Source organism: Myotis davidii, unplaced genomic scaffold, assembly GCF_000327345.1.
Source record: "Myotis davidii unplaced genomic scaffold, ASM32734v1 scaffold461, whole genome shotgun sequence".
Taxonomy (NCBI): Eukaryota; Metazoa; Chordata; class Mammalia; order Chiroptera; family Vespertilionidae; genus Myotis; species Myotis davidii.
In genome coordinates this window covers 2,840,656-2,852,533 of record NW_006295825.1, presented here as the reverse complement: position 1 = coordinate 2,852,533, position 11,878 = coordinate 2,840,656, and the positions used below count along the sequence as shown (strand labels likewise).

At 49.6% G+C, this 11,878-nt stretch overlaps 1 protein-coding gene across 5 annotated transcripts in view; it reads right to left on the bottom strand.

Moving 5' to 3' along the window:
* DAPK2 (death-associated protein kinase 2) overlaps positions 1-11,878 on the bottom strand; it is a 112,384-nt gene that overhangs the window by 100,219 nt on the left and 287 nt on the right. Inside the window, exons 1-2 of one of the 5 annotated variants that reach the window (XM_015568530.1) lie at positions 7,931-7,952; positions 6,765-6,862 (exon numbers count right to left, since the gene is read on the bottom strand). In XM_015568530.1, the coding sequence (XP_015424016.1) occupies positions 6,765-6,862; positions 7,931-7,951 (119 nt within the window). In that variant the 5' untranslated portion in view covers position 7,952. Of the gene's footprint in view, positions 1-6,764; positions 6,863-7,091; positions 7,189-7,930; positions 7,953-11,878 lie in introns of those variants that run through there. The other 4 variants (XM_015568527.1, XM_015568531.1, XM_015568528.1 and 1 more) reach the window with 4 other exon arrangements.

Sequence of the window (11,878 nt, the reverse complement as noted above, 5' to 3'; positions counted from 1 at the left end):
TTTTTTTAATGAATGTATGTCTAGGAAATGGAGGTAATTTTTGTGTTTTGTTTCCCGCTATGTGTGTGGGAATCCTGGACATTCATGGACTCCAAGACCTTTGGAAGCAGGGGGGCTTGGCTGATGCTTCCTGCCTCAGATCTAACTCAAGGCAGGTTCCAGACAGCTCTGCACTTACCTGATGGGTATCTGTGGGAGCTGAGCACTTATTAGTATAAAAGGCCTTGGGGATGGATGGATAAAAGATGAAGTATGCAGGGAAAAGCCTTCAGTCCAGAGGGGCAGATGACCAGGTGGACCCTTTGTGTAACATGAGATGTAATGACATTAGCACTTAATAGAGATGTGGGTCCAGGATAAGAGGTAATTAAATCCAGGAAGGGGCAGGGGTAGGGTGGGGTGGGTCATGAGAGGCTTTGCCAGGAGACAGCCTTTGATCTGGACCTGGGAGGAAGCGTTTAATTTTTCCAAGCGTGAGGGAACAGCAAGAACAGAGGGAAGTGGCGAGTTTGGGAGGATCTCTGGCCTCCGTCTCAGTGCTGCAATGATTCTCAAAATAGGAGAACTAATGTGAAGCTGGCTTCAAAGAGCTGACAACCCAATACAAGCAAATGTGGGACAGGATAGGCCTAATCTCATTCCTGGGCAATCCCAGGCCCGCGGGCACTGCTCCCTGGCCTCCTGGGCCTGCCCCGGTAGCTTAGCACTTGGGGGAATGTTAACTCTGAGCATATGTGTACCTCAAGTAGACACAAAAGAGGAAGGGATGTGTGGACATGAGAAATAGCTGTCGAAAGATTAGAAGGTAAAACAGAAATAAAAATAGCTGCTGTATTAAGGCTACTAATCTTTTATTGGCTTAAACTGTCTTCTTACATTTTTTATTTAAAAAAAAACTTGCATCCAAAATAAATCTCACAGATCTATATACACAGCTGTAAAAAGATATTCAATGCTTTTCATTAAGTGGAAAAGCAAGTTGTAGATTTACGGTCGTGTGGTCCCCTCTGGGTCCACTTACGCATTTGCTTTACTTAGAAAAGTTCTAACAGGCAACAGAAGAAAATTATTATCAGCGTTTTCCTGTGGGTGTGAGATGTGGAGGAAGAGCAGAGGGAATTCTATTTTAACTCATCATAACTTTATGACATTTCCCATGCATCACCTCTGTAATAAAAAAAAATTTTCATTTAAACAGAAATAGTAAAGTCCTTTTGCTTCAGACATGCTTTTCCCTGGAAAACCCTTTTCCCAAGGACCGAGAAAGGTAAACCACTATTATTGCTGTGTTCTATAGTGCTTTGTGGCTACACTGGGCTCTAGCACCCAGTCTGAGTAAATCTGAGCTCTACACATTTCCTGAATGTTTTTATTTCTATCACAAAGAGGTTGCCCAGGCTAAGCTGACTGTGTGCTGAATGATCTTAATGACAGAGGACCCCATTAGAGACTCCGGTCTGGCCGACAGCCCTGTCAGGATGGCCACCCCTGGCAATTCCTCAGCTCCCAGGAAGGATGAGGCTTGAGAGCAGCGGACCCCTCCCTGTCCCAAAGCTCCTGTCCCTACACAAGGAGATTCTGCAGGGTAAGTACCTAGCAGGGCGCCTTGCACATGGGAGCCTCCTGGAAGTAGCAGAGCTTATGGCTGCTGTCTTCATCAGGGAGGGAAGAGGGGATGAGAGGATATGGGGGTAATAGCGAAGTAGGCTCCCTGAGAGAGGTGGGGACTGTGGATAAAAGCTGAATGTGCATATGGATAGTTTTTTCTGTTTGTTTAAACCGGCACAATATAGTTAAAAAGCTTCTTTAAATTCCGCCTCCTATACTGCTTGCTTTGTGGCCTTAGACAAATCACCTCCCCTCTCTGGGCCTCACTTTCCTTGTCTAGCAAATGGAAATTTGGACTAAATTCTTGTCGAGATCCAGTTCAACAGTAACATTTAATAAAATAATCTGATCGTCTAAGTAAAAGAAACCACTGGAGGAAGAAGAAAACACTCATTATTGTATGCTGTTTTTATTGAATTACCTTGTGCCCTTGTGCAACAGTATTCAACACTGGTCCTAACCACCAGCGCCCTTCCTCTAGGTCTGGGAAATATCACTCCTTCCAAAATGTTCACCTCCTGACTCTGGCCCTTCACCTTCAAGGTCAAACAGAAATGACCACCCTACCATATATTCTCCCCCACGCCCCAGAAGCATTCAAAATAAAGGAAAAAACGAGTTTGCTCTCTGTGGGTCCTGATGGTGTGGCCAGAGCCCTAGACTAGGAGTCAGACCTCCAGTCCCCACATGGTCTATCACTGGCTCACCGTGTGACCTTGGACAAGTCACTTCCTCTCTCCGATCCTAGCCTTGTCTTTAAAATGAGGGATTGAGTGGCTTTTTCTTTATAAGCCCTACTCTAATATACCCCTGCTCTGCCCTAGGGGGCTACCAAGTCTGGTAGAGGCAGAATCTGCAAGCCAGCATTTCTCCAACCGCTCCAGCATCCCCAGCAGGCTGCTGCCAAAATGTGAGTGCGGCCAAGTGTCTGCACTCAGCACAGGGAGCCAGAAATCAGGTGAGATATGCAGGGTCAGGAGTGGTCCCAGCCGAGCTCAGGACTCTCCAGCCAGGGCATGCTGTCCCCATCCAAAGCTGGATGCTGCAGCGTTTCTCACAGATGTTCTTACTTGTAGAACAAAGACAAACAAGGCCTCCAATGAATCAAAAACATGTGCTTCAGGGACCAGACAAGGCCAGGAAGTGAAGTCAAGATGCTTTGCTTGTTAACACATGGTTTAAGCTAAGGTATAACATACCTACCGGAAAATGTACATGTACATGAACATGAACGGCTTGATCTATTTTCATGACATGAACACAGCAGTGAAACAGGCACCCAGATCAAGAAACAGAACAATCCCTCTGCCCCACAAGTCCCCCTTGTGCCCCAGTCACTAGTCCCCCAAATAACCACCATCTGACTTCTAGCATATCTGATTCACTTTGCCTGTTTCAAACTTTACACAAATGGAATTATACAGTATGGACTCTTTGAGTCTGGCTTCCTTTACTCAACATTATGTGAGTTTCGTCCATCACCACAGGTAAAAATGAAAAGTGACCGTCATTTATTCTCATTTTTGCATAGGAAGGACTTAATGAGGAGCTAAAATAGACAAGAAGAAAGCCCTGAGTGTAGGCAGAGTACTCACTGATAGCCCAGGAAGCAGGTGTACATACAGCTCTCTCCAAAATAAGAATGACGGCCCCCTCCACGTGCTGTTTTCCTGCAGAGCCCACCCCTTTCTCCTAGCGGCTCCATAGGTGGGAGGCAGGACCTTGATGCCTCAAATTTACTTCAAAGGCCAGAAGCTCTTATTCACTGAACACTTACCCTGTGCTCGGCTCTGTGAGGAACACCATAGACTCCGTATCTCGTTTAATCCCCACAACTGTGAGGTCGGTGCTGTTATTATTTCCATCACACAGGTAAGAAAACTGAGGCCCAGAGAGGTTGGGTAAGTTGTCCTAAGGTTGCAATCTGTGTGACCCCTACGGCCAAGCCTGTCCACCATCCTGTGTTGACGGGGAGCTTGCTGGCTGCATCAGGCCCCACCTATGTCTCCAACCTCATCTAAGCACCGCTTGCCCCCAGCTCACGTTCTGAGGCCACACTGGCCTCCTGTCAGTAGCTCAGGCCCCAGGTCCTTTCCCATCTCTGAGCCTATGTCCATGCTGTTGCCTCTACCTGCTTATTAAACCCTCAGTTCTCAAGTTAACAGGCTCTTCCTCAGAGCAGCCTTTCCTGACCCTCAGTCTAAACCTGCATCCCCTAGTCCAGTGGTCAGCAAACTCATTAGTCAACAGAGCCAAATATCAACAGTACAACGATTGAAATTTCTTTTGAGAGCCAAATTTTTTAAACTTAAACTATATAGGTAGGTATATTGTTATTAACTTAATTAGGGTACTCCTGAGGCTTAGGAAGAGCCACACTCAAGGGGCCAAAGAGCCGCACGTGGCTCACGAGCCGCAGTTTGCCAACCACTGCGCTAGTCTCTCTTAGGGCACCTGCTCTCTCCTTCATAGCCCTTCACACATGCTAAAATGATGTATCTGTGTCCTTATTCACTTGTTTAGTGCTTTAGTCCACCAATGGAACATAAGCAGCAAGAGGACAGGAATATTCCTGTTTGTGTACCCCTACCTTGGGCAGTGCCTGGTACACAGCAGGTCCTCAATAATATGTTAAGGGAAGAAAAGAAGGGGAGGAGAGAAAGGTAGGCCTGTCCCTTCAGAAGCTGAGCAGTCATCTGGAGGCAGTTCTATTTCCAGCCTGTCCATGGCCTCAGGCAAGACCTTTCCCTCTCTGAGCCTCAGTCTCCTCCACTGTCAGATGAAGGGCCCGTTAGAGGACTTCTAATGGCCTTCCAGCTCATCTGACCTCTAGACCACAAATCCTAGCATGTCAAGCCATTCCAAAGGCCTCTACTGCCTCTTACCCACTCCACGTCTGGTTAGCACTTTAGAAAAGTGGGTGGGGTCCATTAAGGCTCCCCGGGCTGCAAGATACATGGAGCCTTCACACCCTGTTAGAGGGAAGGATCAGAAAACGTGAGATCTCTCTCGTTCTAATAGCTCCAATATAGTGCGTGGGGGAAAGACAGGACTAGGGAGGAATAACAGATGGATTCCCTAGGAAGCTGCTTCTATTTCCTTCTTCACAGTCTCCCTCCTCAGTTCCCAGCTCTGGTGCCAGTCCCATCCAACTCCACCCTTGTTATGTGTGTGGCCCCCACCACACACACACACACACACACACACACACACACACACACACACTGGAGCTCCAGGAAGGTAGAGACTAACTGTGTCCTCCTTGTCTTTGTACCCACAGCACTTAGCACAGACCCCTACACACAGGATGTGGCCAAGGTTGGGCCACTGAATCAAATGCCACTGGCAGGGTCTGCTGCTGAGGAAGCCACTTTACCCTTGGTGTCACCCAGGTCATGAGAAACCGGAGGGCAGAGAGCCTGGTCTCTCTTTCAGAGGCAGCCTCCTACTGCCACCCTCAGCTTCTGGCCCTCTGTCCTCCTCCCACCCTTTCACTGGGCCCTGGATTGCCTATGGCAGCTGGTCTCTGAAATAAGGCAGATGGGTCATCCCCCTCTGGAGACTCTGCATCACTTGCTCCCATGCACCCAGCCATCCAGTCACCCAGGACAAGCACCGCCTGAACTTAAAGCACCTGCACCTTCCATTCTCCTCAGAGTCTGGCTCAGTTTTGTCTTTCGAAATTAAAGTAAATAAAGAATTAGTCCTGACCCACGAACTCTATAAAGAGGAAGGGCCTCCTGCTTTGCCTCCTGGATACAGTGGAGGCCCTAAACCCACAGGTTTTTACTTTGCTGGGAGTGTGAAAGGCTGAGGTTGGCTATACTGGTGAGAACGTGGGAGTGTACAAGTGCCATGCTCAAAGGAGAGAGCACAATAGGTGTGCAGTTACAAACAGAGCTGGCCAGACCTGGTTATGTCACTTGCTAGCTGAACAACTTTGGGCAACTTGCTTAAGTGCTTGAGACCACAATTTCCTCATCTGAGAAACGAAAGTAAAACAATTCCCATTTCTTCCGGCCAGCATGGCTCAGTGGTTGAGCATTGACCTATAAACCAGGAGGTCACAGTTCAATTCCCAGTCAGGACACATGCCCGGGTTGTGGGCTCAATCCCCAGTGGGAGACATGTAGGAGGCAGCTGATCAATGATGCTCTCTCATCATTGATGTTTCTATCTCTCTCTCCCTCTCCCTTCCTCTCTGAAATCAGTAAAAATCTATTTTTAAACATATATATATATATAATATCCCATCTCAAGCACTGTTGTGAGAATGAAACTTCAGGGCTACTGTTCTATAATCACTAAAACACCATCTAAATAGTAGCAGCTGTTAGAAATGGAACAGGAAGAGATCTTCAGAAAAATGTTCATTTCTCTCCAAATAGGAACTACTTTCAGGTCTCAGAGGTTAGCTCTGGCTGTGTTCCGTGTTTAGCAAACCTGAAAAGGCACCCAGTAACTCAGATCCCATGAACCTTCATGGCTATGTTCCTGTGGCTTGTTACTCAATGCAAATCCACTTTCAGGAGGATTACTTCACCTCCCAATCAGGCTCTGAGCTTATGAAACAAAATCCTGGGAGCCGTGGAGAATGTCAAGTGGGACTCAGAGAAGAAAACCACAGGTCAGGTCTCAGTCCAAAGTCTGGGGAGGGCTTCGTGAGAACAGTAACAGATAAACCAAGAATCATTTGGATTCACCATAACTCAGCCAGGATATACTGAAAACACAGAGCTCAACAATTCTAGCCCCTTCTACCTGTATCTTTATTTGCAGAGCCTCCCATAAAGATGAATAAACCTCCGGATTACTGACAGCTGTCAGAGGGGAGGGGGATTGGGAGGACTGAATAAAAACGGTGATGGAGTGAAGCAAAAACCAAACAAACAACAACAAAAAACCTCACAGACATTGGGTGGTGAATACACACTAAAATATACAGATGATGTTTTATAAAATTGTACGCCTGAAAGTTATTACTTTTATTAATCAATATCACCCCCAATAAATTCAATAAAAATTAAATGAATAAACTTCAGGATTGTTTTTAAAGCTTCCCACGAGTTCTGTGACCAGATCCACTGACAAGTGCACCAAGAGAAGTGTATCCTTGTCTCCCTCTGGCATCCCCTCCGCCTCTGCCGGCCTCTTACCTCCCCAGCTCCTCTCCGATGTCGTAACAGTCCTCCACCTTCTGCTGCTTGAAGGCCTCCATGTTTGGGCTCCTCATTGAGGCCTGGAGCATACAGCCCTGAAAGTGAGATTAGGACAGATGTGTCAATTGGCACAAGCCTAAGAGTCTGAGCCTGAACGTAATCAGCCGCAAGGGGGCTGATAATTTCACAATCATCCACAGCCCTCATTCCTCAAGAACTGCCCTGCTCTAGCCTTTCCTCACTTGTGACCGATGCGGCATGGTTCCGATTTGATTTAGAGTAACTCATATTTGCTTGGGAGATAGAAAAAGAGTCCTCACTCATTCAGATCTGCTCTGAACAAGTGCAGAGAAATAGAACCATGCCAACTTCAGCGATTTGTTCTCAGGAAATTCAGGTCTACTGGGGAAAGAGGCAGCCGTGAGGCAGGAGAAAGAGCTCTTGTTTTTGAGTCAGAAGATCTGGGTTCAAGTCCCAGTTTTGACTGGATAAGTCATTGAAACTGTGGGAGACTTAGCTTCCCTGTCTATAAGAGGGGCTGATACTGTAAAAACCAATCATGGAATTATCTTGTAAACCAGGGGGCCTCAAACTTTTTAAACAGGGGGCCAGTTCACTGTCCCTCAGACCATTGGAGGGCCGGACTATAGTTTAAAAAAAACTATGAACAAATTCCTATGCACACTGCACATACCTTATTTTGAAGTAAAAAAACAAAACGGGAACAAATACAATATTTGTATTTGCATGTGGCCCGCGGGCCATAGTTTGAGGACCCCTGTCAACTGTCAAATGCAGTCAAAACATGAGGAATTTTCATGACCTCAGCTCTCTCCGGGCTGCGCCACCTGAAAGCGAGTCTGAACTGATTGTAAACTCACTCATCACCCCAAGAGAGAGATGGGCGGGAGTGCTGTGACAAATTACAACAGGCACCAGGAGCCGGGAGGCCGAGGTTCTAGTTCGCTTTGCCCTCAGCTAGCTCTGTGACCTCATCTGTTGTCTGAGGAGCTTCAGTTTCCTCATCTGTGGAATGGAGCTAGCTCTGCTGCCCAGGGCACCGCACTGAGAGCCAGGCAGCTCTGCGCCATAAGAGTGCTCGCCGCTCCACCAGGAGAGACCATCTGCACCTTGCCCTGGGATCCCTGCCCCAAGGAGCTCACCCGTTCCTGGGAACGCCACATGTCACCCTCAAGGGCAGGGCCCAGGACGCAGTGTGCAAGTCACAAAGATAACACCGGCTGCCTGTGGATGTGTCTTTCAAGAGTCATTATCACGGGCCTCTCAGAGCTCATTTAGGCTAAGCGTTGGCAGCTTTTCTTCTGCCTGCCAATCAGATACCAACCACGCCCGGGCCCCACGAACCCCAAAAGACTGTTTTCACCAGGCTGGGTGGAGGCCCCATTACGTAAAGGCATGTCTCATCAATGTCAAGTGGCTGGAGCTGTTCTAACTCTCAGGCGATGTGTACATTTCACCCTCTTCTCTCCATGTCTAGTCCCCTGCAAACTAGAGCTCTGTTACCAGGATGCACACAGATCCCTGAAGACCTCTAGACCGACCCGGCCTGGCACCCAGGCCTCTCTCTCAGGTCACCTCCTGCCTGTGGGCGCTCATGGTCCACCACACATCCTCCTTCCTGCTATGTCTTCACTCTGTGCTCGGCCAGGGCCCAGCGAGGATGGGATACTGGAAAGAGCAGGCTCCAGGAACCCATTCTAGGCTTGTCTGGTTGTATGTCAGCCATGTGACTCACAGCATGTGACTCACAGGGGTGATAACATTGATATCGCCTACTTCACACATCTGTGTAAGGACCCATTGTGATAGGGGCATAAACTGCTGGGCAAAAAGAAAGAGGATGATTGTTACTGTTATTCTTAGACTCGTTTCTGCTTCCCACAGCCATTCAGACAACCAATTCCGTTCCTTTCTCAAGAAAGGTCTGGGGATCCTCTGGCAAATTTGGCTCAACCATAATCAGGAGTTCAACCCATCCTGGCAAGTCTCCTGAACAAGCCCAGAGGGTGGCAACCCACACCATCTTCTTTGTGCTGAGAACATCCTTCCAAATAAACCATTTGGGTCAGGTCCTCGAGGGGCAGGGTGGGGGTGGGGAGCAGGGAGGTGAGGCCACTAATTGCACACAGCTAGGTGGAAGCTGAAAAGTCCAAACACATTCTATTGGCAGATACCCTGAGAGTGGCCCCAGGAACAGCTAAGATCTGCCGTTGGCACCAGGCCAGGGACATTTGTTATCAGGAGCTGAGCTGGATTCGAAGCAACCCCAGCTCCCCAGCAAAAGGTTAAGCCCCATCCTTGGGCCCTCCCCATCCTGGATGGCTGGGGTGAGGGCAGGGAGGCCCCAAGGGCAAACAAGGCCCACCAGTTCGGCCCCCAACTCACCTTCTCAACCTTAGTGCCCTCCCGACCACGTAGCCTATATTCCAGCCAAAATAGACCTTTCCCGTTCTCCCAACACAATGGAATTATTAAACAACAATGACAATAAACTATGGCTATCTGCAACTACATGGGTGAAACTCACAAACAAAATGTTCACTGAAAGAAGCCAGACACAAAAGACTTCATACTGTGCGATTCCACTTGGGCAAAACTACCCTATGGTGCTAGAAGTCAGCACCGTGGCTGTCCCTGGGTGAGCGATTGTGCCTGGAAGGAAACACAGGGGGGTTCTGGGTGCTGGCAATGCTGCTCCCCGATATAGGTGGTGGTTCCATGGGCTTATAGGGTACATACTTATTTTGTACACAGTTTTACATTGTTAAAAAGTGAGTCTAACATCTACCTTCTGGGGCAGATGAGATAACATATGTAAAATCTTCTAAGTAGTGTTTTGATGGTCACTCCTGCCTGTTGTCTTAGAGCCCCAGGAGGGCAGAGGTGGAGACAGTCTCACCTCTGTCCCCTTGTAGTAGCTGGTATACAGCAGTCACCCCATAAAGGATGATACCTCATCAGGCAAAAACAGCTGATAACAGCAAAAGCCCTTCCCTCACATCTGTCCCCAAGATGAATTTGCATTTTACTTTGGAAACATGAAACATATGGGGAGAAACTCTGAGGTGTAACTACAGTCACAAATTAGGACCCAGAGGCACGGGCCCTTTTCTGGGCCTGCAAAGATAAACCACACGGCAGAGGGGAGGGGCACAGCGGCAACTTTTGGTTAGAGGCACAGGCCATCAGCTGCAGACATTTCAACGACAAGGCCCCTCTTAATGCCCACATTTCTCTTAATGGAATCTCCAGGATTCACGTTCCTGCCCCCAACCCTCACACTAGGCAATACTTTTGAAGGTTAATACAGATTTCCTAGAACCTCACAGAAAGGGGCCTCAAAGATCGTCTGGGGATTTTTAGACTCTGTTTCCGGAGCCAGCAGTGTGAGGAAGGGGAGCCAGAGCAGTTCCACTTCATCCATATTAGAAGTTGGGGTTCTGTGAAAGAATTCATGGGGGGGAGGGGGTGCGGGGGGGTCTGAAAACCACTGCTGTCTAGTCAAACCCACTTGTTTTACAAAAGGAGGAAATTGAGGTCCCGAAAGGGGAAGGGACGTGCTAAAAGCCACCCAGCTAGCCCGCTGCAGCTGCTCCTCTGGGGCTGCTGTGGACAGCACCTCTGATGGTGGCACCAGAGCTGGGGAAGTCAGTAGCCTCCGAAGGACAACCTAGGAGGAGGTGTCCAGGGCTGGAGGATCACCCCGTAGGAGACTCTCTCATCCCTACCAAGCCCTCGTCCCCACGGGCCCCAGCTACTCAGCTAAACTCTCAGAGACCCTCACCCCACCTCACCCAGTGCAAGTCACCGAAATGGGACCATTGCAAGAGGCCATGAGTGATTATCCCCTTACACCTCCCATCCTACTCCTGCCATTAGGGATCATCACATTCAGGCTCTGAGGGGGGGAGGCTGGGGGGTGGGGGACTCTGGCATTACAGCCCTCCGGGCATTCAAGGCTTTAACCCATCCCAATCTCTGGGGAGGAAGTGGGGCTCAGAGAAGATGAGCCACCTGCCTAAGCTGACGTGAGAAAACTCCATCTTTCTGATGAAGGTCCAGCTCCACTGGGCAGCCTGCTGGTTCACCCCCACATCCAACAACTAGGGGGGCCTTAGGAAAATGCTCAGGGTCAGTTCAGGTTTCATTCCTACCAATTAGAAACTTGCCCCAGACCAGCATACACCACCCACATCCACATCCCCTGTGCCTCCTGCCCACGTCTCTCCTAAAACTGCTGACATCAGTGGGGCCATTTTAGGTGCTAAAAACACATCCTGGGAGATGGGTGGTTTGGGAAGAGCAGGACTCTGAACGTATTTATGAAGGGGCCAGGCAGCAGCACCCCTCAATCTCCAGGATTCTTCCAGGAACACCTTACCCAGAGGCAGTTGGGAAATGAGTGTCAGAAGCCAAAGCAGCAGCCCCCAACTACCACCACTGGATCCAGAGCACACAAGGTGTCAAAGGTTGTGCTCAGTCTACCTGCCCACAGGGACCTTCCCACCTGCCTCTTGCAGACAACTCTGGCCTCCTCTCCCGGTGTGCACTCCTGATCTCCCTCGCCTGTGTGGCCTCCATGCTCACCTCTCCTCATTTTCTCCTTCCTAAAGGGAAAAGCTAATCTCGGCCACATGCCAGGAGACATCCACAACGCCTGGCCCAGAGTTGGGGTGAGCTGCTGACAGCACCCTGCCATGCCTGTCTGCCACAGCCTGCACCCGCCTGCTGGCTGCCCCGTGCCCACCGGTCTCTGCCCAGGCCGGGGTCCTGATGTCAGGACTCACAGCTTCATCCTGCCACGCAGGAGGCTGCCTGTGCACTGAGCCGCCTCCTGCATCACCTGTGGGAGCGAGGGGAGAAGGAGTCCTGCGAGGAGGCGGATGCTGAGAAACCTGGCTCCTCTTCTCCCGGAAATCTGGGGTACTCTACCCCGTCAAAGGGCTCTGACTTCATGGAAGGAAGTCTGTCTCCCATCTCCTGCCTGGGTGCCAGGCCTCTGCCCTCCGCCCCCGTCCCCGGGGTCAAACTACCAGGCTTCAGCGTGTGCCCTGGGGGTGCAGTGGGCAGGTCCGGCGAGGCCACGGCGC